At 38.2% G+C, this 25,980-nt stretch overlaps 1 protein-coding gene across 10 annotated transcripts in view; it reads right to left on the reverse strand.

Moving 5' to 3' along the window:
- Ccdc88a (coiled-coil domain containing 88A) overlaps positions 1-25,980 on the reverse strand; it is a 176,272-nt gene that overhangs the window by 33,943 nt on the left and 116,349 nt on the right. For all 10 annotated transcript variants that reach the window (XR_009381759.1, XR_009381758.1, XM_059275204.1 and 7 more), the window contains 6 exons: positions 22,242-22,383; positions 13,725-13,889; positions 10,630-10,791; positions 9,196-9,473; positions 8,832-8,975; positions 5,868-6,054 (listed from right to left, as the gene is read on the reverse strand). Coding sequence is in view for 8 of the 10 variants with exons in the window: in XM_059275204.1 (XP_059131187.1) it covers positions 5,868-6,054; positions 8,832-8,975; positions 9,196-9,473; positions 10,630-10,791; positions 13,725-13,889; positions 22,242-22,383 (1,078 nt within the window). In the remaining 2 variants the exon portion in view is untranslated. The remainder of the gene's footprint in view (positions 1-5,867; positions 6,055-8,831; positions 8,976-9,195; positions 9,474-10,629; positions 10,792-13,724; positions 13,890-22,241; positions 22,384-25,980) is intronic.

The following is a 25,980-nucleotide window of genomic DNA, read 5'->3' on the forward strand; positions in this document are numbered from 1 at the left end:
TCTTTTGATCCAGCTAATGAGCCTCCATCATATAAACCAAAGCCAAAGCCCATAGCTTCCTTTCTTCCAGTCCCTTCAGTTTCCCTTTCTTCCTCCTCAGAAACAGATCATCCACCAGATCAACCCTCCCTGGCACCCACTTTCAGCTCACTGACAGCCCCTAGTCCTCCTGCTACTTGATCGCACTCTACCTTGGGACCTCCTGTCCCTCCTCGATCTAAACCAGCCCCAGTTCTCCCTTTGCAAGAGGTTGCTGGAGTGGATGGTTTAGTCAGAGTAAATGTCCCCTTCTTGTTATCTGAGCTCTCCCAAATAGAAAAAAGGTTAGGGTCCTATACTGCCAATTCTTAAAACTTTATTATTAAAGAATTCCAGTACATTACCCAATCTATGACCTTACCTTTCACGATGTCTATATGATCCTTACCAACAATCTCCTCCCAGGGAAGTCTGGGAGCAGGCTAGGGCCCATGCAGACGAACTCCATCAAACAGACAACACCTACCCAGTGGGGGCTAGGGCAGTCCCAGACCAGGAGCCTGAATGGGATTACAATAATCCAGGAGACATCCTAGCTAGGAATAGGTTTATAACCTGCCTTCTAGCTGGTCTCCGCAGGGCTGTCCTTAAGGCAGTAAATTATAAAGAAGTCCAAAGGGTCATCTAGAAAAAGACTGAAAACCCATCTGAATTCCTCAAGCACTTTACAAAGGCCCTCTCACAATGTACCAACCTGGATCCTGAGATCGCTGATGGAAAGCACCTCCTTATGAAGCCAACCTTTGGGTCACCCATTACTGTCCTTTCTCCTCACCACCTGTCACACCTTTTAACATATAAGGGCCTTCAAACATTACCTCCCTCTCAAGTTCTCTCCCTTCAGGTGGCATTGGTAGAGAACACAACACTGACTTTTCAACCATGTCCACCTCTTAACATCTCAAATCTTCTCTCCCAACCAGTCCTGGAATACCCCCATCACACTCATGCATTGAGACCCTAGGAAAGTTACTACTCTATCCAATACATATGCATGAAGGAGCATTACCTCAGGCCACTTATACATGGTACACACAGATGGCAGTGCATTCCTATATGAAGGAGTATGTGGAGTAGGATATGCAATCATCTCAGATACCACAGTTGTCAAAACACAAGCTCTTCCAGCCCATACCACAAATCAGCATTCTGAATTGATAGTTCTAACCTGTGCTTGTCAATTAGCAAAGAGACAACCCCAAAAACTATATACAGACCACCAGCCTGCCTCTGGTTTCAGAATAATGAGACCTCACCAACCTCTCAAGGCTCAGGCCCCACCATATCAGGTCATGCCCTACCTCTTCTCCTTATACTTCTTCCCACACACTCATATTGCTATCAAACTCTACATTTGGAGATTTAAGGTTCAGGAGACATATGCCCAGCAGTTCAACCAGACCACTCATGTGGTAGGGTCTGGGGACTGCTGGAAACATAATGCATATGCAGGAAAGCACTCTGCCTGTTATGAAGAATAGGGAATCTTTTACATTCTGATTAAGGACCCATGGCACTCCAACTGGAAAATGGGAGTCACTGGGAAGCTTTACCATCTATCAAATCCACCCACCAGATATGCTCAAATTATAGAGGGCACACATTGCACTCTCTCAGTCCCTAGGAATGGATAGAGTAGAAGTAGTTCAAGCTCCTCAAAGGCTCTTACATCCTTAATGTAACCTCTTTTCTTGATCCCACCTCCGTGTCACACCATCTCTTGTTTCAGACCCTAACTACCACATATCAGCTATTGAGTGATGCTCAGGCTGACCACTTTGGAGAATGCTGGTTGTGTGTTCCTCCAGAGTCAAATGCTCACCCACTATTTGTGGCCTCACCCATTGTCCTATTAGATTCTCTCACTTTACCACTTGTTAACTGCTCCAAGCCAAATGTCACTACTACACCTTATCTCTCTCACATTCCCCTCTTTGATATTACTGACTGCTTTAACTCCTTAGGAATACATTTTGTGGGTACTCTGGATTCCACAGACTGCAACAATACCATTACCCTTGGTACTGTCACCCAGTCCCTATGTACAAACATTCACAATGCCTCTATTCTCTGTGGTACTCAAGTTTATCACTGCTTACTTGCTAGGTAGTCTGGGCCTTGTACCCTGGTATTCCTGTTTCCCAAATTAGGGGTGGTACCTGGTAAAGAACCCTTGCAGCAAGGCATGACAAACAAGCCATCCAAATAATACCCTTCCTAGCAGCCCTGGGCATAACTGCAGGTACAGCCACTGGAACAGCAGGACTGACTACTTCCCTAGCTATTTACCATCAGCTTTCCTCACAATTCATCCAGGATTTCCAACAGGTAGCTCAGACTATTCTTACTCTTCAGGAACAAATAGAGTCTCTGGCCACCGTAGTACTGCAAAACTGGAGAGGATTAGATTTATTAACAGCAGAAAGAAGTGGTCTTTGTCTTGGGGAATAATGTTGCTTTTATGTCAACCAATCAGGGGTAGTGAAAGATATGACCCAACAATTCCAAATGGATCTTCAAACTCAGAAACAGCTTGATACCTCCAGCCAGTGGATCACTAATAGTCAGATATGGAAATGGATGCTACCCTTCTTATCCCCTCTTTTCTTCCTTTTCTTAGCCCTACTAATTGCATCCTGCCTCATAAACCTCTTTGCTAGTTTTCTTCAGCAACAGATCCAAAATATGTCTAACCAAACTCTGAACCAGTTAATATTACAGGATTACCAGCCCCTATTGACAAAGCCAGAGATCTGCAGAACCTGGTTACATCCTGAGGAAGAAGATCAAGATTGTCCCAAGAACCTCGACACCCCAATTCAGCAGGAAGCAGTCTAACAATAACTTCGCCCCTTTCCACCCTCAGCTGCTTATTACCCTTTTCAAACCTCAGCTGCTTATTACTAAACAAAAAAGGGGGGAATGTAGAGAAAAGGGGCTGGCTAAAGAAACCCACCCTGACCCTGGAGCCCAAAACTAGGTAAAGATGGCTCAAATCAGGGCAGAAAGAAACACAGTTTGGCTCAGTCAGATCAGAGCCATCTCTTCCCCTGGCCAACTGACTTGTGAAACCAACCAATCACAGAGCAGGACAGTAGAACCCTGGGCCCCAAGTCAACACCTGATTGACTCCACCCCTAAGACATCCTATGAAAACCACCCTGCTTAATCAGTTAGAAAATAAGGCTGTTCTCTCCACCCTGGTAGAGGCAGCTACTCTCCTTGACTCCTCCTTCCCTAATAAATCTTTCTCGAAAGTTTTGGGTGTGAAGATCTTCATTCACTGGCGTAGAGAAGATCCTTGCTGAGACGTCCCTCAGTGGACAGAGCAAGAGAGAGCTGAAAAAGTAACACTTTTCTCAAGAGCAGGAGGAGATTGCTAAATTTCTGCAGGTGTTTCCCCTTTTGCAGAGTGAAGCAAAAGAAGCAACATCTTAGGCCAGAGAAGCAGAGCTCTGCTAGGAAGCCCCCTTAAGTGGGGGCTGAGCAAAGCTCAGCTGTAGCGGCTCTCCAGGAGAGGAGAAGGATTGCTATATCCTGTGGGGAGACCATCCCCCATCACAGCAGGTATACCTTGACTTTCCTGAACAGTCAGGAGACCCTTCCCTGTTGAAGCAGTTCCAGGTCAGAAAAATTTCCCTTCCAGGGTTGGGCTGCTTCTTTGCAGTTCCAGCAGTCAGAGCTGTGCTAAACAGCTCCAGGTGTCCGGGACACCTTAAGGGCAGAGCTGTTGTTGCCCGAGGTGTCCAGGATAACTCGCCCTCCAGGGCTGAACTGTCTCCTTGCAGTTCCAGCCATTAGAGCTGTCCTAAGCAGCTGAAGGTGTTGCCTGACTCCCCAGGTAGTCAGGACACCTTTCCCAGAATTGTTGCAACCAATTTACTTACATGTTGGTGCTGAAACCCGGGACCAAACCCACAGAGTTGCAACCAATTTACTTACACTGGCCTCTTACAACAGGTTAATGTCTCTACCTCTCCAAATCTTAATAATATATCATTTCACACCCAGTCAAGGGCTAATCTTTTATTCAAATTATTACAATCAGCTTGGGCAGATAGCCTGCACCCTCTCTAATCTTTGCTGAGTAGCCTTCTAGATCATCAGGGACATGTGTTATTTTACCAAACTCAGTGTAGCTGTCTCATTTCTTGGAACTCCTAGTTCGATTTCTCACCAGTTCATTGGTCTATTTGCCTAAACCAGTATTTCAACCTTAGGCTATCTGAAAGTTGACTTTGATGACTCTCAGAGACAGGGGTTTTCTCTACTCTTTACCAAATCAAGTCAGTCTTCCCAATATTGTATCCTGTGCTCTCCTAGAACTACCAGTAAACAATCCCTCATAATCTACCCTTGCCCAAAGGAAAAAGAAAGCCAACATTTGAAACTTCTCAAATGATACAGAAAATCAGGAAGAATGATTATTTATTCTAAGTACATGTAAACCACCATCTCTACTCAGCAACTATCAACACTGTACTATGACAGTTTATTTACGTGTTTGCTAAATTAATATTATGTGGTACATTTGTGGAAACATGGGGGCTAGAGAGATGGCTCCACAGTGAAGAGCACTGACTGCTCTTCCAGAGAGTCCAGGTTTGATTCCCAGCTTCCAGTTGGTAGCTCACAACTATCTCTAACTCTAATTCCAGGGAATTTGATGTCTTCTGGCCTTTGCAGGCACTATACACAAAGAAGGTAAAACTCCCATATACATAAAATAATAAAAAACTAAAAGAAAAACTGCACTTCTCTTTTCTTTCTCCACCCTCTTGCAATGACTTCTCTGCTCCAAATCAAGTCAGTATCAACCAGGGAAGGGGAAGAGAACAGAGCAGAGAAGCCACAAGGTACAAATGCAGCATGCTACTAAAAAGTGTACCTTGATTTTTATTTTGTATGCCATTCTTTTGAGTTCTGGACTCCTAAAATGTGGCTCCCCACCCCCTCCAGTATTATCTAATTGTTTTGCTGTTTATTAAGGACTGTTCTTCACTCTACCATTCTAGAAGAATCCTAACTATATAAATATATAAATATAGTTAGGATATATATTTTTTTTTTGAAAAATATCTTTTTTTTTTTTTAAGATTTATTTATTTATTCTGTTTGCATGTATCCCTGCAGGCCAGAAGAGGGAGCCAGATCTCATTACAGATGGTTGTGAGCCACCATGTGGTTGCTGGGAATTGAACTCAGGACCTCTGAAAGAACAGCCAGTGTTCTTAACCTCTGAGCCATCTCTCCAGCCCAGGATATATTTTTAAGACTCAAATCACAGGTAGAATGAATGCTTTGAACTTTCTGAGCTCTGTTGGGTATTTTTTTTTTTTTTTTTTGGTTTTTCGAGACAGGGTTTCTCTGTGTAGCTTTGCGCCTTTCCTGGGACTCACTTGGTAGTCCAGGCTGGCCTCGAACTCACAGAGATCCGCCTGGCTCTGCCTCCCGAGTGCTGGGATTAAAGGCGTGCGCCACCACCGCCCGGCTCTGTTGGGTATTTAAGTGTACATGATTACAAACTAATTTTCCATCCTACTGGTTTATAATTTCATGCTACAAGTACAAAAACATTTTTCAATAAACAACCACATAATGTGACCATTTGAAAGCATCTGGACATTTAAGTTTGAACAATGAATGAAAGGGGATGAAATAAATACAGTTTTTCTTAATTACTTGTGAATTTTAAGTATGTGTGACCAATCCTTTTACACACACCAGTAAGTCTATACCAAGACTGTCATTGTAATACTACTCATTACTTTTTAGGCATGCTGTGACACCTAAAAGAAGAAACAATGATTGAGTCTGTTGGCGCTCACCTCACACTGGTTATTTAGCTTGGTAGATGTGATATCCAGCTGCTGATACTGCTCCTTTAGCTTTGAAAATTCAGCTTCTAATCTTGTTTGTTCCAATTTAGAATTATTTAAAAGACTTTTCAAATTTTTATGGTCAGTTTGTAAAATTTCAGTTTCTTTTAAAAGTTGACAATATGTATGATTTAACCTACAATTAGAAATCATAAAAGAAATATTTCAATAGTTTTCACAATGTGAAAATGCTGTTAATATCATTCAGACATATTTAGAAAATGTAAATTTTTTGCCAGTTACTAATTGATCAATAATCAGTTTTTCTCCAAAAATTAGTATGAAAAGGAAAAATGACCAATTTGGTTATGATTTCATGGAAATTTCAGAGTCTAAATTAAACATGAACAAAGATCAGGTTAAGCTAATCAGTCAATCTAGTATTAAATACTAAACCAATATGCTGGCTGAAAATTGAGAAATACAGGCAGCAAACAAATTATAGATATGTAGCTTTCTGTAATTGTGGCAAATTGTTAGTTTTTATGTAATCCCCACTTACCATGTTATGAAAATCAAGCTATAGCTATTTGTCTTTCTTCTCATAATTTACCTTCAAAACAAAGTTTTATTGATCTCTAAGGACAGAGACTGACACATTGTTTTAAAACAAGAAAGTAAATAAATAAGACATTATAGGCCGTACGCATTCCCTGTAGCGTTATACGTCCCCCCACCCTACTAACTCTTCAAAATATTTTACTTTTTTTTAGTTTGGGGGCTGTCATGCATGACACAGATAGCTGGATTTGTTCCACTAAACTGGATGTAACCTGCCAAGTTTATGTTACATCATTAAGATTGGATTCCACAAAAGGGGCACAGAGAACAAAGCACAATTTTGCCTAGGTGGTCTTTGTCCAGAATACCTAATAGTTCACTCAATTCATTCATCAAAGAATTCAAGTCAGCTTACAAAAATCTAAGCAATGAAATATTTTTAAAAAATTAAGACATGATGAAAAAATGGTGAAACCCCTCATATAGCTGGCAAATACACTATAAATAGGTGAACTCTATGAACAAAAGCATTATCACTCATACAGCTACCTAGTATATATCAACACCTATGTAGGAAGTCTGGTTTAACAGAGATACTAAAATGAGTGAGACAGCTGTCATTAAAGCCAGCCACTCAATGAGCTCTAGGTTCAGTCAAAGAACCTGTCTCAAAAAACTATGGTGGCACTCAGGAGGGACAGCTCAGCAGTTAGTAGTGCTTGCTGTTCCTACACAGGACCTGGTTTGATTCTCAGCACCCACAGGGCTGTTTACAGCAGTCTATAGGCCCAGTTCCAGGTGATCTAATATCCTCTTCTGACCTCCAAGGGCACCAGGCATGCACATGGTGCAGACATGCACATGAGCAAAACACTAATACACATAAAATAAAATTTAAAAGTTTAAAATAAATAAAGTAGATGGACTAAGAAGTGGCTCAGTGGCTAAGGTGCTTGAAATGCAAGCCCGAGGACCTTTCTTGGGATCCCCAGAACGTACAGAAGTGCAAAATGGTCCAGGTAGCTCAGTGTAATTTTGGTCTTGGAAATTGGAAGCAGGAGATCCCCAAGGCAAACAGAATAGTGAGACTAGCCACATCTGTGAGCTCTGATTTGACTTGAGAGATCCTGCCAAGAATGAATTAGGTGGAAGAGTATTAAAGAATGATTTTCCACATCCATCTTGTACCTCTACATGTATCCCACATGCCCCACTCATGCAAACACTCATCCACAACATCACACCACACATGAAAATGGAAAAAAGGGTGAAATGTAGTCAAAGACATTGGATGCTAACCTCTTACTTCTATGCTCTCACAAATCCACACACAAACATGTAAACAAATACATACATACACACCCCAAAACCTCCTAAAAACGAGTGCTAAAGTAAATTCTGAATTTTTTTATATTGTCCTTTAAAACAATAGTGCCAAATGAAATCCAGTGAACAACAGAGGGCAAAATAACATAGTCTAAGAAAGAAACTTTCTTTGGCATTATCTGTGACCTAAACAGGCTATTTAGAACTATCAGTCCTAAGATAAGGGGTGTGTGTGTGTGTGTGCATGTGTGTGTAATAGCTCTTTCACGTTTTACTTAATAAAGCCTTTCTTTTCATACAACACAGACATTAATAAATACATCCTGGACAAGAACAGGCTTGAGACACAGAAAACCCTTTACTTGAGATCACTCATCCCAAGCCTGGAGCATTCTTTTGGTCAAACTCATCGTATCAGATTTCTTTTTCATTTTGACTAAGTTGTTCTTCTGGAGGCTCCACAGAAATGTATAGTTTGATGCCTGGAAAGCCCAACTAATGTCCACGAACTATTCCAGTTATTTTTAAAATACCAGCAATGGTCAGCTACAAGATGAGACTTTACACTTCTCTGAAGTTTGTTATGCAATAAAAAAAAACCCTTCCTCTCTCTGTTATAACTTGTCACAATACAGTCTTCAAGTGCCTGTGCTATCCATACACCATCCTCTATAAGCTACAGTCTACTTCAGCTTTGTACTGTGCTTACTTAAGCTCAACATCTTCATAACAGAATATCTAGCTATAATAAGTATAGGAGACTAAATTCAGAATTTGAGTATCAAGATGAAGATGGTTCTAGTGATTTAGGACCTTTCAGAAAGAAAGGAAGAGGGCAAGATAATTATAAAGTTGAGTTGTGTACATGTGCACCTGTACACATACAAACATGTACAATGGGCTGGGAAGATGGCGTAGTTAATAAAGAGTCTGCTGCTCAAAATAACATAAAAAGTCCATGGTAAGTCCAAATTTTGGGTGCTATTATAAACACACATACCAACCACAAACTAACTCACTCACATTCTCTCTCTCTCTCTCTAGAGATAAGGGATAGAAAGTAAAATACATAAATAGTATCATTACCTATCATTTTCACCACAAAGTTTCTTGTATTCAGCAGCTACCATCTCATGGTTTTTGCTTTCAAGCAGCATTTTTTCTTGTTCCATTTTGATCATTTTTTCTAAATCTTCCAATTGTCCTTTCTGTTTTAATAACTGATTGTAACTGGGGAGGGGGAGAGAAAGTTAGATATTTGGCTTTAAACAGTTCTAACAAAGAAAATATTTTTAAAAAGAAGGAAATGATTAATTTAACAAATATCACACAAAACATATGTAAATTTATATAAATTCACCTCATAAATTATCTGAGATAGGTTTAATGTATAAAATTTATTATACTACCCAAAAATTTGTTTTAAAAAATACAATAAAATATAAATTACCGGTCTTCAAGGTCTTTATGTTCCACCTCAAGGTTCTTGTGGGCAGACTTTAGGGTTCCATGTTTAGAGATGAGAGATTCATAGTCTGAAGCCTGCCGTTCATGAAGAAGTTCTAGCTTTTCATGATCTTTTATCAGAGAATCATAAAGAGATTTCAAGTCTTCTCGTTCTTTGATTATAGATTCATTTTCATTTTCTAAGGAAGACTGTTGGATTAGAAGCTGTGCATTCTGGTTCATAAGTGAAGTACTTTGTGAATTAAGGGTGGAATTTTCAACCTGTAAGAATGTGTGTATTATTAATGGTGTAAGAAAAAGTTGCCAGGCATGGTGATACATGCCTTTAATCCCAGCATTTAGAAAGAAGAGGTAGGCAGATCTGTGGGAGTTCAAATACTAAGTGAGAGAGTGATAGTGAGAACAAGAAATTTATGTATGCAGTGGCATGCACGTGGAAGCAAGAGGACAACTTGCTGGAGTGAGTTCCATGCTTCTACTATATAGACTGCAGGGACAGAACTCCAGGCCTCAGGTTTAACAGCAAGCATCCTTATCTGCTGAGCCATCGTGTTAGTCCTTTTATTTATTTTTTTTATTTTTTATTTTTTTAAAGGACAAGGTCTCTTCCTAGCCTAGGACTTACCCTTAGGCAAGGCTGGCTAGTAAGTGAGCTGCAGGGATCCACCTGTCTGTGCCCACCGAGTGCTGGAATGGTAAGCATCTGCTCCCCAGGTCCTCCTGATTGGGAGTGCTTTACTGCCTCAGCTAGCTATCTCCTTAAACCCACTTGTTGCTCTTTTTAACAAAATGTTACAATGTTAACTTAAATAAGCTCTAATTACATCACTGCAGACATATTCATATTCTAATAGAGTAATTTGGGTTATAGCTTCCCAAAGAATTAAGGTTACTTGTTTGAACTATTTTTGGAAAGTCTCTGTAGTGTCTAAATTAGCATTTACTTCACCACTCAGACCAGTTTCCTTTCTCCAATCTGGACTGTTCTGTGTGAACTGGCACTGGTATTGTTAAGTTGAAGATGGATCCTTTGGATTACATCAAATATATCCTTTAAATGAAATCTAAAGACAAAATTCCTATGTTGTATACATTTCAAAAACTAAACTTCTAAGAATGTTTTAAGAATGACATAAAGAATATTGTACTGCAATCATACTCTGAAATAAGGGGTTTGCACCCAATTGATTAGAATCAACTTGTTGAAAGGACAGAAAGATCATCTTCACTTACACTGTGGGTGAATTTAGTAATTTATACAGACTTTGACATTTAAAATGTTCACATTAAGAGTCTGGCATAGAAGCAAACAAAAATATTTCCATCTACCTTCCATTATTAAATTCACTAAGGAACAGTGTTTACATATCTAGGTTTCTTTACTATAAGACTATATAATTAAAATGTTTGGTACAACCTGAAGTTTGGCATTCTGTGTTTGAAGAGTGGTATTCTGTTCCTGTAATGACACTGTCTGCCTCTGAAGTGCAAGAATCTGAGCCTGCAAGTTACTGTTCTGTGTCTCAAGCTGCTTCAGTTGAGTCTTCAGCGCTTGCTTCTCTGCCTGCAGCGTAGCATTCTTCAAACAAGAGGAAGATACCACACTCATTAAAAATAAACACAAGACAGTTTCTTTAACAGAAATTAATAAATTAATAAAATGAGCTTGAGCAATCTTAAAAAAAGAAAAACCTTCCCCCTTAATCACAAGTTGTAAATATTTAATGCATAAAAAAGGATGCAATACTGCTGTAACCTTAAAATACTATTGTGCCTGTGTTCTGTCTGCTTTATGATGTCCTAAAATAAAATATTTTCTTCTAGTGCTGAGGGTGTAGGTTAGTGGTAGAATACATGCCTAGACTGTATCCAATTAAAAAGGTGTACCTTTTCCATGCATACATGGGTAAGTGGTGATCCTGGGTTAGAAGGAAAAATATGTACTTTCAAAACAAACATACTTGGAAGAAAGCAGATTTACACAAATAATTTGAGCCATCTATTAGAAAAATGCAGTTCATAATGACCTGCCAGGCATTACGTTTTGTTTCCTTTTTCTAAGTTATAAAACTCTCACTAAAACTATATTTCAACTGTAAGGACTTCTGAAGTATATCCAAAAAATTATATCATTTTCAATTTTCTAGCATATATAGCCATATTTTCTTCTTATGGTTAAACAAGTGAATTACTATATTAGTTGTGGACATTAAAATGGTAGGCATGGATATTACACATTTAAGATTAATTACTTATAAATTACATTTCATAAAATCTAAATTTGTACTAAAAAGCGTAACCAAAGAATCTACCATATAACAGAAATAAAACTCTAATATACAAAATAACCCTAATTAGGCTAACTACTTACTATGTAGTACTGACTACATAGAAAAATGATACAATGAATCACAATAGTTCTGCTGTATCTTCAATAGAAGACAAAGAAAACTTCACTTTTATAAATATAAACAATATATCACTGTGTAAAATGGAGGTTGTGATTTGACCCCATAAAATCAAGACTGAGGAAGCAAGGTGTAGATGTGGCTGTAATAACAGCCTGAAACATCAGAAACTGGGAGACAGGTAAGCAAGACTGTGAGTCTGAGCTACATATGGAGAACCTGTCTCAAACAACTGAAACAGCAACAAATAAACACACAGAAGCTGAGGCAGATAATTATACTGTTCTCTTTTTAAATCATCTGTTGAGAGGATGAAAAAAAAGACATCTTGTTCAAATGCACACACACACACACACACACGTTGTTTTATTTTATTTTTGTTTTTTGAGACAGGGTTTCTCTGTAGCGCTGGAGCCTGTCCTGGAACTCACTCTATAGTGAGTTCAGGCTGGCCTTGAACTTACATAGACCCTTCTGTCTCTGCCTTCCTAGTGCTGGGATTAAAGGTGTGTATCACCACTGCCTGGCCACACAGAGTATCATATAGTCTAGGCTGGTCTTGAACTCACCATGTAGCCAAGCCAGTCATACATGATGTGATGGTTAAAAATGAATGTCAACCTGACAGGATCTAGACTATCTAGGAAACAAACCTGGGTGTGTCTGTGAGGGAACTGGTGTGTGACTGAACAGAAATGAAAAGGTGAGCGGATGCAATATGAGCAGTGCCTCAGGCTCCAATTGCCATGATTTCCCTGCCTTGATGGACTCCATCCTCAAACTGTCAACCTATCTTCCCTTCTTTAAGTTGCTTCTGACAAGTATCTTTGTAACTAATAGAGAATATTGTTACAAAGTGGGGCTGTTGTTGTGATAACCTGGCCATATGGTCCTCAGGCCTTTGGGAGTAGAATCCAGGAACAATAGGGAAGAGTTTGGAACTTTGGGCTAGAAAAGCACTAGAATAATATAAGCAAGGGCCAATCTGGTGGGGCTTTGAGAGCAGAAGAGGAACACAGACAGTGGGAAAACTCTGTGGAAAACTTAGATAGAAGTCATTCACGTTATACTGTGGCAAACAATCTGGTTATATTCCTCCCATGTACTAAGACACTGAATTCAAAAGTCATGGACAAATTGCTTTGGTGGAGGAAATCTCAAAACAGGATAGCATTCATACCATGTCATGGTTACTGTAAGTCCCTTCCCCAAGGACCTCTAACTGCCAGGTTCCACCCACAGAATACTCTAACTGCTGGACTCTGCCGCCACCCCACAGAGTAAAAAGCCCACTCTCTTGGACATGAAATCCCACCCATCTCCACCTGGAAAGCTCCACACTGAAAAGTTCCACCCCCTTCCCAAGAAACTCTATATAAATCCTGTATTCTGTTCAGTTTGCTGCTGTTTCTCACCCAAGCAAAGGCAGCCACCCTCCTGTTTTTCTCCCTCCCAAAAAAATCTCGTATGACTTTGTGGTATTTGTTGGCTCCTGGCTGCCAGGATACCTTTCCATCCCAGCTGTAACACTTACAGTTCCCACAGCCAGAAGGACAAACAAGGAAAGCAAAGATCCAAAAATGGCTGACAACAAGGAGAGGTTATAAAGTACAAGACAGGTTCTAAGACAGCAGCTGTAATTATTAAAGCGATTAGAACCATTAAAGAGAAGTCTTGTGCTCTTCACTGGGACATCAAAAGTGGCCTGACTACAAGACTCCATTTTATGAAAATCAGTATTGATTTCAAAGGAGACAGCTTAAACCGTGACTACTACTGAAGGAATTCCCTGGTAGAAAACAACCACGGAAGGAAGTCTTTTCCCAAGTCAGCCTGAAAGGCACATACAGAGGCTGAGGATAATCCGGGGCCACACCTTAGACTAGCAGAAGAACTTGACTGCACTGTCTACATGATACAGAGTGTTGATTAAGCTTGTGGCTGACTTACAAGAGGGCAAGGAGCAAAGCATACTAAATTTAATTCTTTTTTATATGATGAGCTAGACAAGAAAGTACAAAATAAATTAATAAAAGATAAATATATCCAATAATTCATTATTTCTGAAGAATTTTGTTCCTACTAAAATTTTTAAAATACTTACATTTCTTTCTACTTCGATTAACCTGTCTTTAACTTTCAGGAGTTCTCTGGTCGTTTCTTGACTTTCTCGCTCCCATTTATTATCTTCTCCAGAGACAGGAGGGGAGCTCTGCACCATCGTTTCCTCATCTTGTCTCTGTTTGAGAGCTTCATAATTTTTTTTCACCTAAAATTATTTAAAATATTTTAATGGGAAAAAAAATCACCAAGATTTCTGTATTTCTCAATTACTTAGGGTCTGTATTGGTCTGGTGAATATGACAGATTATTTAAAAATGTGATAAATGTGTGATTACCATTACTGTGATCAAAAGGTTTTTGAAATACAGATTTAGGGGCTAGAGAGATGGTTTGGTGGTTAAAAGCACTTCTTGCTCTTCCAGAGGACCCAAGTTTGCACAGTTCACAATCATCTCTAACTCCAGCTTCAGGACTCCCACCCCCACAACACACATAAACACACTTACACATACAAATAAATTGTAAATGAAGACCTGGTGTGGTGATATTTTATTTCTGTTCTAACAAATAAAGCTTACCTGGAGGATCAGAGGACAAAGCCAGCCACTATATTAAACACAGAGGTCAGGCAGTAGTAGCACACGCCTGTAATCCTAGCATTTGGGAGGCAGAGATTTATCTGGATCTCTGTGAGTTCAAGGCCACACTGGGAACAGAGCCAAGCATGGTAACACACGCCTTTAATCCCAGCACTTGTTAACCACAGAAATCTGGAGGTCTCTATAGACAGACAGGAAGTGACAGAGCTGGGTGGAGTGAGGAAATAAGATGGCAGGGCACAGAAAGGTATATAAGGCCTGAGTATACAGGAAGTATTTCTGGAAGCTGAGGAGTTGGTAAGGTGAGGTTGGCTGTGGCTTGTTCTGTTTCTCTGATCTTTCAGCTTTCACCCCAATATCTGGCTCCAGGTTTTCTATTAATAAGACAGTTTAGCAATTTGTGTTATACCCCAGGTTGGCCTTGAACTCCTGATCTCACTTTCCATCATCTGTTAAGTGCTAAGACTAGAGATGTCAGCCACCACACTGGGCCTCAAATTGACTTAAAGTAGGTTGCAATAACACCAGAAAAGACTGAGTAATACACAGGTTTGAACTGCTACTAACATGAAAAAACTTGATCATCTTCTACGATCAAAAGTTGCCAAATTTAACAGTTCTCTGTAATTAAATTTTTTTTAAGATGAAAAACAGATTCTGTGTATGAATGTTTTATCTCATGAAGGTGTGTACAGTGTAGCTACAGTTTTCCTGCCTGGCCCACAGTCAGGACAAATCTCTGACACCCGCCAGTCCCACAGCTGCTCAGACCCAATCAAGTAAACACAGAGACTTATATTGCTTACAAACTGTATGGCCGTGCCAGGCTTCTTGCTAACTGTTCTTATATCTTAAATTAATCCATTTTTATAAATCTATACCTTGCCACGTGGCTCATGGCTTACGGCAGTGCCTTCCTTCCGCCTTTCTGTTCTCTCAATTCTCCTCTCTGTTAGTCCCGCCTATACTTCCTGCCTGGCCACTGGCCAATCAGTGATTTATTTATTGACCAATCAGCAACACATTTGACGTACAGACCATCCCACAGCAGTACAGCATGTGCATGCAGTGCCTGCTGAGGACAGAAGAGGGTAGAGGATCCCCTGGAACTGGAGTTAACAACAGTTGTGAACTGCCATGTAGATGCTGGGAATTGAATCCAGGGTCTCTGGAAGAGCAGCCAGTGTTCTTAATTGTTAAGCTATCTCCCTAATCCCTAAATATGCTATTTTTAAATGAGTGAGCGTGTGTGTGTGTGTGTGTGTGTGTGTGTGTGTGTGTGTGTGTGTGTCTGTGCATTTGAGTACAGGAATCTGCAAAGGCCAGAGGCTTCAGATCCCCTGGAGTTGAAGTTACAGGTGGTTGTGATCCACCTAATATGGGTGCTGGGAACCAAACTCAGATCCTCTGAAAGAACAGTATATACTCTGAACTGTTGAGCTATCTCTCTAGCCCATCTTTAATTCAAATTTACTATTATACTTATCTTGATCTACTAGTTTATTTTAGATATTTATAGTACATTTAAAAATTAGCATCATAGTTTATATTAAGGGCAGAAATGACTGAAATAGTTCATGTTGTACAAAACTTAAGGAAGCTTTTATTAATTCAGTAGTAAACTAGTATTACTACTAGTGAGTTAGAAAATGGTAAGAAAAGAAAAAAAGCTAAGATGGAATGGAATGTTAAGTATGGCCGAAGATCTTGGATACTCCCGTTTTCTCACACAGTCTTTTTTCTAGGCTTAGAAAAGCTGTGGTCAAATAAATGCAATATTAAGGAGAGCTTACATAAGAAGAAAGTGTTATGTCAGTTATATACTATTTTGTTTTTGTTTTGCAAGAAGAGTTCAACTGTGTTTGAAAACAAGAGTGGAAAATAACAACCAAAAATAGGAGAGCTGGAAATAAAATTCAATGTTTCTGAGTTATACTCTGTTCATGTGTTCCTTTAGCTTACACGTCATTAATCAAAATCCTTATATTCACACAGGAAATGAATAAAGTGTGAATTAAAACAAAATATTCTACAACAAAGCAATGCAGAGTCAATTTAAAACTAAAAGTCCATTAAGTTAAAGTTTAAAGCAATTAATAATAATATTATAAATTATACTGTAATTTCAAATTTTCAGTGATTATCAAAGATAATATAACGTTTTAGAACTGAGGTATAATCTATATATAGTTTCTAATGCACTGATTATAAGAGATACGTGGTCTATTTTTTAGAATAACATATATCCATGTAACTTATCAACAGGATAAGAGTATTTCTATCACTTTAGAAGGATCACTACTTACAAGACAAAATTGTTATGCTTTTTTTCACCAAATTTAGTGTTGCATGCTCTAAATGTACTTACACAATATGTAATCTTTTTATGTATATTTTTCTGAGCATATTCTTATGCTTTACTAATATATTAAATGAATCAGTAATTTTTTCCTCTTTTCTACTGTTGTACTGTCTCTTACTATATGGATATACCAAAATTTCTTTATTCAATTATCAGATGAGGATCACTGAGTTATTTCCAGTTTTTAATAAAAATCTTTTGTGTATATGTTTATAGATGTTTGCTTGTGTACACATATGTTCACATGCCTTTGAAGACCAGAGGTGTATTCCTCAACTGCTCTTACTTTAAAAACATTAGACAAGTAGCTGGAGAGATGGCTCAGCAATTAAGGGTAGCTTGCTGCTTTTTCACAGGACCCGAGTTCATGTTGGGTTCATCATCCATGTTGGGTTACTAACAACTAAATGCTTGTAACTTCAGTTCCAGAGGTTTCAACACCCTCTTCTGGTCTCCACAGGCACCTGTACACTTAAAGCATCCCCTTCTCTCTCTCTCTCTCTCTCTCTCTCTCTCTCTCTCTCTCTCTCTCTCTCACACACACACACACACACACACACACACACACACACACATTTAAAAAGCAATTTAAAAAAATCAGATAACATGATCAAGTTGGTTTCATTCCAGGGATATATGGACAGTCTGGCACATACAAATCAAATCAATAAATCAAGCAATGCAGAACCTAAATGGTCTCTGGGACACAATTCATTGCATCACTTCAATAGATGCAGAAAAGGTTTCTGATAAAGTTTAACATCTCTTCATGATAAAAGCCCTTGAAGAAATTAGAATATAAGCACATATCTCAACATAATAAATGCTATGTTCAACAAACCTATAGCCAACATTATACTAAGCAGGGAAAAACTGAAACCATTTCATCTAAAACCTGGACTGAAGCAAGAATGTCTACCTTCTCTACTGTTACTCTTCTAGACTTGAAGTCCTAGCTATAGCAGTAAGGCAAGACAAGGAATAAAAAAAGAGCAAACAGAAAAAGAAGTCAAACTATCCACATTGTTGGACAACATGATCCTATACGGAAAAGACCTTAGGAGTTCCATCAAAAACACTTCGATCTGACTGATTAAATACTTTTACTGAAGTAGCCACATACAAAACCATCATCCAGAATCAGAGTTTTCTATATAGTGATGGTGAGCATGCTGAGAAAAGAACTAGGAAAGCATCCCCATTTACAAAAGTATCAGGAAAAAGACAAAACATCTAGGAGTAAATCTAAGAGGCTAAAGACCTTTACAAAGAAATCTTTAAAATGCAGAAGAGATAAGGATTCTAACAGATAGAAAGTCCTCCCATGTTCATGGATTAGCAAAATTAATATTTAAAAAATGGCTATATTCCACCAAAATTTTGTAATCAGCTGATTAACCTATCTTCTAATTTAATTTGGATTATGTTTGGTATTACATTGAATTAACAGATTTATTTGTGATCTCCTTGTTTATTTATTCTAGTCCTAGGGACCAGATCTAAGTTTTCCACAACCTGGACAAGAGCTAAACCACTGAGCTATTTGCAAACCTAAGATATGTCCTATCAGCAATATAGAACACTTAATGATATGGTACCCCTCCATTTACTAAGGTACTCTTTATATTTTATCGATGCAGAGTACTTTAAAGTACTTCATGGTATTTTACAGTATTATAAATGATATTTTTCTTTTAAATTTTCTTTAATTTTTCATTGTTAATATATACAAATATGGTTAAGAGTTTTATATACTGACTTTTAACCTAGGACACTAGATAAAATAAACTTTATATAATTTTCTTAAATTCTTTAGAATTTCCTGCCCAAATAATCATGTCAGAAGCCAATAAATGTATCTATGTTCGTCCTTTCAAATTTGTATTTCTGGGGCTAAAGAAATGGTTCGGTGCTGTGGGATGGTCTGTATGTCAAATTGCTCTGATTGGTCAATAAATAAAACACTGATTGACCAGTGGCCAGGCAGGAAGTATAGGCAGGATTAACAGAGAGGAGAACAGAGAAAACAGGAAGGCGGAGTCACTGCCAGCCGCCACCATGACAAGCAGCATGTGAAGACGCCGGTAAGCCACGAGCCATGTGGCAAGGTATAGATTTATAGAAATGGATTAATTTAAGCTATAAGAACAGTTAGCAAGAAGCCTGGCACGGCCATACAGTTTGTAAGCAATATGTCTCTGTGTTTACTTGGTTGGGTCTGAGCGGCTGTGGGACTGGCGGGTGAGAGAGATTTGTCCTGACTGTGGGCCAGACAGGAAAATTCTAGCTACAATTCAGTGGTTAAGTGCTCTTCCAGAGCACCCATGTTTGACTAGCAGTCACATCAGGTGGTGCAAAGCCACCTGTAACTACAGCTTCAGAGTATCCAACACTCTCCTCTGACCTCCACAGGCACCTGCATACACACCCACACAAATATCAGCATTCTTTTCTTTATCCTAATACATTAAGACCAACAACACAGTGTTTAATAGAAATAATGAGAGCAGTATCTTTGCTTTTTTCCCCTGAAAGTAAATAGTCTTTTATCATTAAGAACGACGTTCACGGGCTGGAGGGATGGCCCAGCAGTAAAGAGCACTGGCTAATCTTCCAGAGGACCTGGGTTCAATTCCCAGCACCCACATGGCAGCTCACAACTGTCTGTAATTCTAGTTCCAGGGGATTTGACACCTTCACACCAATGCATATAAAATAAAAGTTTAAAAAAATATTAAAAAAAAGAACGATGTTCAGTGTAGGTCACCTATAAACACCCTTTATTTATTTAATAAAGTTCTTTTTATATGTGAGATAGGTATTAAACCCTTTAACTATAATTGTGGACAGGTCAATCTCCATGTAGTTCTATCAATACTGCCATAGTTTGAAGCTGTTGTTAGACATGAGAACATTTAATTATGAAACTAAAATGATCATTTTAAATTTTTTTTTTTTTTTTTTTTTTTTGGTTTTTCAAGACAGGGTTTCTCCGTGTAGTTTTGTGCCTGTCCTGGAACTCACTTTGTAGACCAGGCTGACCTCGAAATCACAGAGATCCGCCTGGCTCTGCCTCCTGAGTGCTGGGATTAAAGGTGTGTGCCACTACTGCCCGGCAATCATTTTAAAATTTTTAGCTGAGATAAGTCATTGCTATAAAACTATTTAAATAGCTTTTTTCTTTCTTTCTTTTTTTTTCTCTTTTGATTTTTCGAGACAGGGTTTCTCTGTAGCTTTGGAGCCTGTCCTGGACTACCACTGTAGACCAGGCTGGCCTCAAACTCACAGAGATCCACCTGCCTCTGCCTCCCGAGTGCTGGGATTACAGGCATGCGCCACCACCGCCCGGCTAATAGCTTTCTTTTGATTAGTGTTACAATGATATATTTTTTCATCAAAATTTCTTGTAGTTGGCATTTCAGTAAGTTTTACTTTTCCATTGAATATTATCATCTCTGCTTTAGAATGGGGATGTTTAGACCTTTTTACAGTAAATATAACTGATCTGATTTGGTTAAAAACTTCCCCTTTACTATTTATTTTCTATTTGTCTAATCTGTACTTTGTTCTGTTTCTTTCTGCCTTCCTTTGGATTTTTAAAAATTCCCTTTCATATTTCTACATCATAGTTTACATTGTTTATGTCTAAATTTCAGAATCCATTTTTAAGTAATATGCTTCATCATGCACAGTATTGAAAGGTTAGAAAAGTACAATTCCATATTCATGTATACAAGAGTAAATCAGTTTATAGCCGTTATGAAAAATGGCTAAAGTTAAAGACAATGATGGAATTTGGTATCTCCAATGTTTAGACTTAAAACACAAAAACCAACTCATGTACTAACCTACTTATTTTCTTGCTGAGTAGCTTCATGGAGTTATCATTATTTGTAGCCTACAAATATTGTTTAAGAGTACGAAATTCAGGACATAAAGCTGATTAATAATCATTTATGCCAACAAAGCAGAACTCTGAACCAGTGTAGGTTCCACAATGGCAAATCTGTAACAAATACCAGTAAAGATGCTGTAGGTATATGGTGAACAAAAAGCCTTCCCTTTCTGCAGAAGAAACTCAAATGTGGTTAACTGTTTCTCTAGAATAGTGGCTCTCAATCTTTTAATGCAGTTCTTAATGTTGTAGTAACCTCCAAACCATAAAATTATTTCATTGCTACTTCATAACTGTAATTTTGTTATGAATCATAATGTAAATATATGATACACAGGATATCTGATGTGCAACTTCCATAGGAGTTATGACTTACATGTTGAGAACAACTGTTCTAAAAGCATAATAAAACTAGAATATTCGAGTATTAGGTAATAACGCTTATGGGGGGGGGTTGCCAAGATTGGTAGACTATCTGGAAAGTTAATTACCTAATAGAAAGCAGGATAACTGGATTTCTCTACAGGCAGCAACTCTTATAATCAGTATGCACATTTTGGAGATTTTAAATTTATGCCTTTGGAGTTGTAAGACTTAATGACTATTATGAAGCATCAAGTCTCCAAACCAGGGCAGCTCTTTCCTACTCCAGTGTGAATCTTCTGTTCTACTTGAACCATAATCTGGTACAAAAATATGTCTCATGGACCAGTAAGACAGTTCAGTAGTTTAAGGTGTTTGCTGCCAAACCTTAAAACCTGAGTTTGATCCCCAGGATGCATATGGTAGAAGTTGTCTACACGTTGTCCTTTGACCTCCACAGGCAACAGGCATGCTGTGGTGTGCCCTCACTCCCATGTGTGTGAAGTGTGTGTGTGTGTGTGTGTGTGTGTGTGTGTGTGTGTATACAAACAGAAGTAAATGAAAAATTTACATCTACTTGTATTTCCTAGGGTGATTTTGAATAGATTAGTTCTGAATGTGGCCTACAGTAATCTCATCACTCCATCTGTTTGTCATGTAGAGCACTTCTACAATCCCTGTGCTTAGGAAAAATGTAGGATGATCAGCTCAAGGCTATCCTTGGCTACATGGTATGTTTAAGGCCAATCTGTGCTACAAGAGAGCCTGTTTAGAAAAAAATGAAAAGTAAAGAAAAAGACAACAGCTGGAGCAATGAGGAGACTGAAGAGGGCAGAGTAAAACAGAGTGAGACTCTTCTCTATCACCTACAAACAGCTGAGCCCTTTATACTTCAATTTACTCACAGCGAAAACAGTGTTTAACTTCACTCAATAACTCCAAATTTCACAAGAAAACAGATCTAGATAGCATCTTATTTGTGAGCAGATCACCTACTTTCCTATACCACACCTATGACTGTCCTCTATGTCTTTATAGTCATATCTTTATTGATTAAAAATCACCTGAAGGCTCAACAGGAAAAATGCACCAGAGAAAGGTATCATTACCTCAAAAACTGAGTTTCTGAAACAAAATAAGCCTGCTTCTTGTCCATCTCACTTCTACAATTCTTCCTATGTACTCACCTATAAGAGGGACTATTACATACTTGAAAATACATACTCCCAATTATATGAAACAGAATGAAATACTAACATAAATATACTCGAGTTTTTATTTTCTCTTTATGTTTTTCTGTTCAAACACTGATAAAGCAATTTTGAAGAAAAAACTTACTGTTTTTAGTTCTTGGCGCAACTGTTGGTTGTAATTTGTAGACTCTTCCAACCGAGCTTCTAAAGCGGCAATTTTTTCTTCTTTTATTTCAAGGGACTTCTTAAGAGTGGATTCTAATTTTGATTCCAAAAGTTTGTACCTACTATCCAAGTACAAGAGTAATATAGTTTGTCACTAGATGTCAAAACAATTTTAGAGACAAGCTATGACAACAACATTGATGTATTAAATGATATCTATAAGCCTTCATGTTTGGTGTAAACTATCCTCCTCTTAGTGGTGGTCACAGCACAAAATTTAGTAAGTAAACAGAACTCTGACAAGACCACCAAAAGAGCGATTAATGCTCAAAAAGGGAAATTGAATAACTAAATTCCCAAATATTTCTTCTGGTTTTATAAGACTAAAATAGAAAAAAAGAAGTTGATGTATCCATTATATCACACACGTCTGTGATATTAATATTATGCATTTTTACATAATGGCCAACATGAGTAGTTTAAGACTTAAAACTCAACATAAGCTGGGCATAGTGACACACACCTTTTATTCCAATACTTGGAAGGCACAGGCATACCTAGCCTACGAAGTTCCAGGCTGATTAGGACTACATAGTCAGACCAAACAAAGCAAAGCAAAACAAAACACCTCAATACTGGATGCCTTTAAACAGTTACAATAAAAAAGAATGCCATACTCATGGCACATAGTGGTAAGAGCCAGACAGATGTGAATACCAATATTCTAGTTACTTTACAATATTTTAGAATGCATAAGTCAGTTATTAAGTAATTTTTAAAAATGCATATGTGATGTATGCATATGTACACACATTTATGTGCCATGGGCAAGAGGGTACCCTTTTCTGTTGCTGTCTTAGTCTCCTGACAGGGCCTTTCACTGAACCTGGAGTTTGTTTTTCAGTTAAGCAGGATGGCCGTCACATCCCAGATGTCTTTCTGGTCTTTCTGTTGTACAATCCCTAATCCCCAACCCCACCCATGGTTGCAGGCACACATACTATACCCAGCTTTCTACATAGGTACTAAGGATGCAAACTCAGGTCTTCACACTTGCATTCCAATTTCAGAGTATACAGTAAAATAAAGGTTTCAGTTAATGCACACTTTATACCTAAAGAACCCAAAGACATAGCTGGGTGTGGTGGTGCATGCTTATGCATGCTTGTAATATCAGCACCTGAGAGGTGAAAGCAAAAGCATAAGGAGCAGAGTTCAAGATCATCATCAGCAACACTGCCAGTTAAAAACCAGTCTGAACTACACGAGACTCTACCCAAGTATCTGCAAATGAAGCTAAAGACAAAACCATTGGCAAATGAGACACTGGAAAAGAGTAAACTGGCCTAATGGTATAGCACATTTCCAACAGGATAGAATTTCATAAATCTTCCCAAAGGTTTGTTTCTGCTGTTCTCTACAGACATATAATGCAAATGGTATTTTTGCAGTCCCATTCAACTAAAAATTAAAGTAGGCTTTGGAGTTGGAGCATGGCTCTCTCCTTTTCTAAACCCAAACATGCTTGTTAAAGGAAAATCCAAAATCTCTGCCTCATGTCAGAAGAGCCACCTGGTATGGGACAAAGAAAAACAAAATTAAGGAACTATTCTATTGCCACTAATCTCATAATCCTTTGGTTTTGACTCTTTAAAATCTTAAGGTATAATTTATAATCTATATGTAAACTTTCTGTTGTGATATGAATGGTCATATAGAGTACTAACTAATTCTAGAAATAAGCTTCAGCTAGCTTCCTGTACATGATTTAAGGCTTGACTCTGAAGCAGGTAACTAGGAACTAAGTTTGTGTACCTGGATGTATTTAACAGATTGTGGTCCTTTAAACTTCTCAGTGATCTGCTGCATATGACATTGAAAATGTTTTAAGTTTTCTGCAGTGAACTGTGACCATTCTTGACAGTGACCTTTGGGATCTCTAAGAAAATGATGGGGCCTCATAATGATGAATCCACATGGATTGTGGTAACACCATTAAGTGAACAAACACCACCCAAAGATCAGCTTTGGACTACAAACTGCTCAGGACAATTTCAAAGTGGTTAGCTAAGATGGTCCAGCCTTGTAAACTACTCTAGTCAGGACTTCAGATAAGCCCTGCACTTTCCCATCACACCAAGATTAGACATCAGCTAGCTTTCCCAAGACTTGACCATTATCTCAATTTTCTCAGGGTCCCCTAAAGATGCTGTCACCCCTGACAACAGGAAGTAATTTTAAGAACACGACACCCACATTTCAAGAGGTGGAATGGGTGATTTTTGGTTGTTCTGTGGATTATGGATTTTCATCATCATTTAGGGGGGTTGCCTGCAAGTTGTTACTGGTCATAGACAGGAAGAAAACTAAGCAAAGAAGATTAAGATTCAGGGATCTCATTCTGAAAAGAAAAAAGGGGGGGATGTAGGAATGGTGGAATAAAAGGGTATATTATTGAATCTACTTTAAAACTAAAAAGCAACTATTAATTTCAAATATTTTACATTGGTATAGATTTTTGAATACTGATACAAATTTAAGGTTGTTTTTGTTAGAACATACTGTATATATATTTCTTCTATTGTTTAAGGTATTGCACCTATGCAGCTCATTTAAAAATGTAAAGTTCTGGCCCTTGAAAGCTATTATTACAAACTATTTAGGATAATAAAAAAATGCAGGTTAGTAGTTAGTCAACTATAACAATCAAACTTGTAGTCATGTAGGTATGTTTTCAAGGTCAAACAGATATATTTCAAACAGATAGATGGTCTTCAAACACTTCAGAGATCTATAGAATATGGCATTTAAGATGTTTTAATAACCTAAGGTTTTTCATAACAGTGAGACACATCTGCTCCAGGCAGTACCCATTTACGTCAAAAAAAGGACATCAAAGAACCTCCACATGGAGTTTGCATTAATTGTGGCAAAGTTAGCCACTGGGCAAGAAACTACCCTCGCTGACAGAATGTTGTCCAAATTGGACAAGTAGGACACAAAAGAAGGCGACTACTGAACTTTGCCAAGACAAGGTGGGCCAGTCCTTCAAAATTCCTGCTTCACAAAAGTCTGTTAGATATTCTAGGCCTATAGGCCAAAGATAGATGCCCCAACATTGCAGAGGAACCTTGGGTAACTGTCTAAGCAGCCAGATGTCTCTGTCGTTTCTACAGTTTTGGAAGTTGTTTGCTCTGCACTTCCTGTTTACTCAGGTAATAGATCCTTCTTGGGTCTCTGATGGGGTTGAAGACGAGACAGTTATAGTTACAGTTTTCCTTATTACCAAATTCAGGAAAAAAAAAAGATGTAAGGTGTAGAAGATTGAGGGACATAAAGCTTAAGTTGTTTATCAAAGAAAATGTTTTAAGGTCTAAAAAGATTTTTCTAGGTTGGTAATACAAGTTGTGATAGAAAGCAAATTAGGTACAAAGCTTTGGACTCACTAAGATAGGAAAGATAATAAGAGTATCTTCTCCTGAATTTGCCAAATACAAATGGACTGGACATTCTGAATGTAATTCTTACTTGATAATTGTTCTTATTGTATATAGTTTTAGTTTGTTAAAGTTAAAACCTTTCCTTTTTATTTAGACAAAACTGGGGAAATGTTGTGGGATATTTGTTCACACTGACATTCTGAGAATGGCAATAAAGTTTACCATGAATCAGAGGTCAGAGTTAGGAACTAGCTTACCAAAATTAGCCATAGAGGTTTT

This window comes from Peromyscus eremicus, chromosome 10 (genome assembly GCF_949786415.1).
Source record: "Peromyscus eremicus chromosome 10, PerEre_H2_v1, whole genome shotgun sequence".
NCBI lineage: Eukaryota > Metazoa > Chordata > Mammalia > Rodentia > Cricetidae > Peromyscus > Peromyscus eremicus.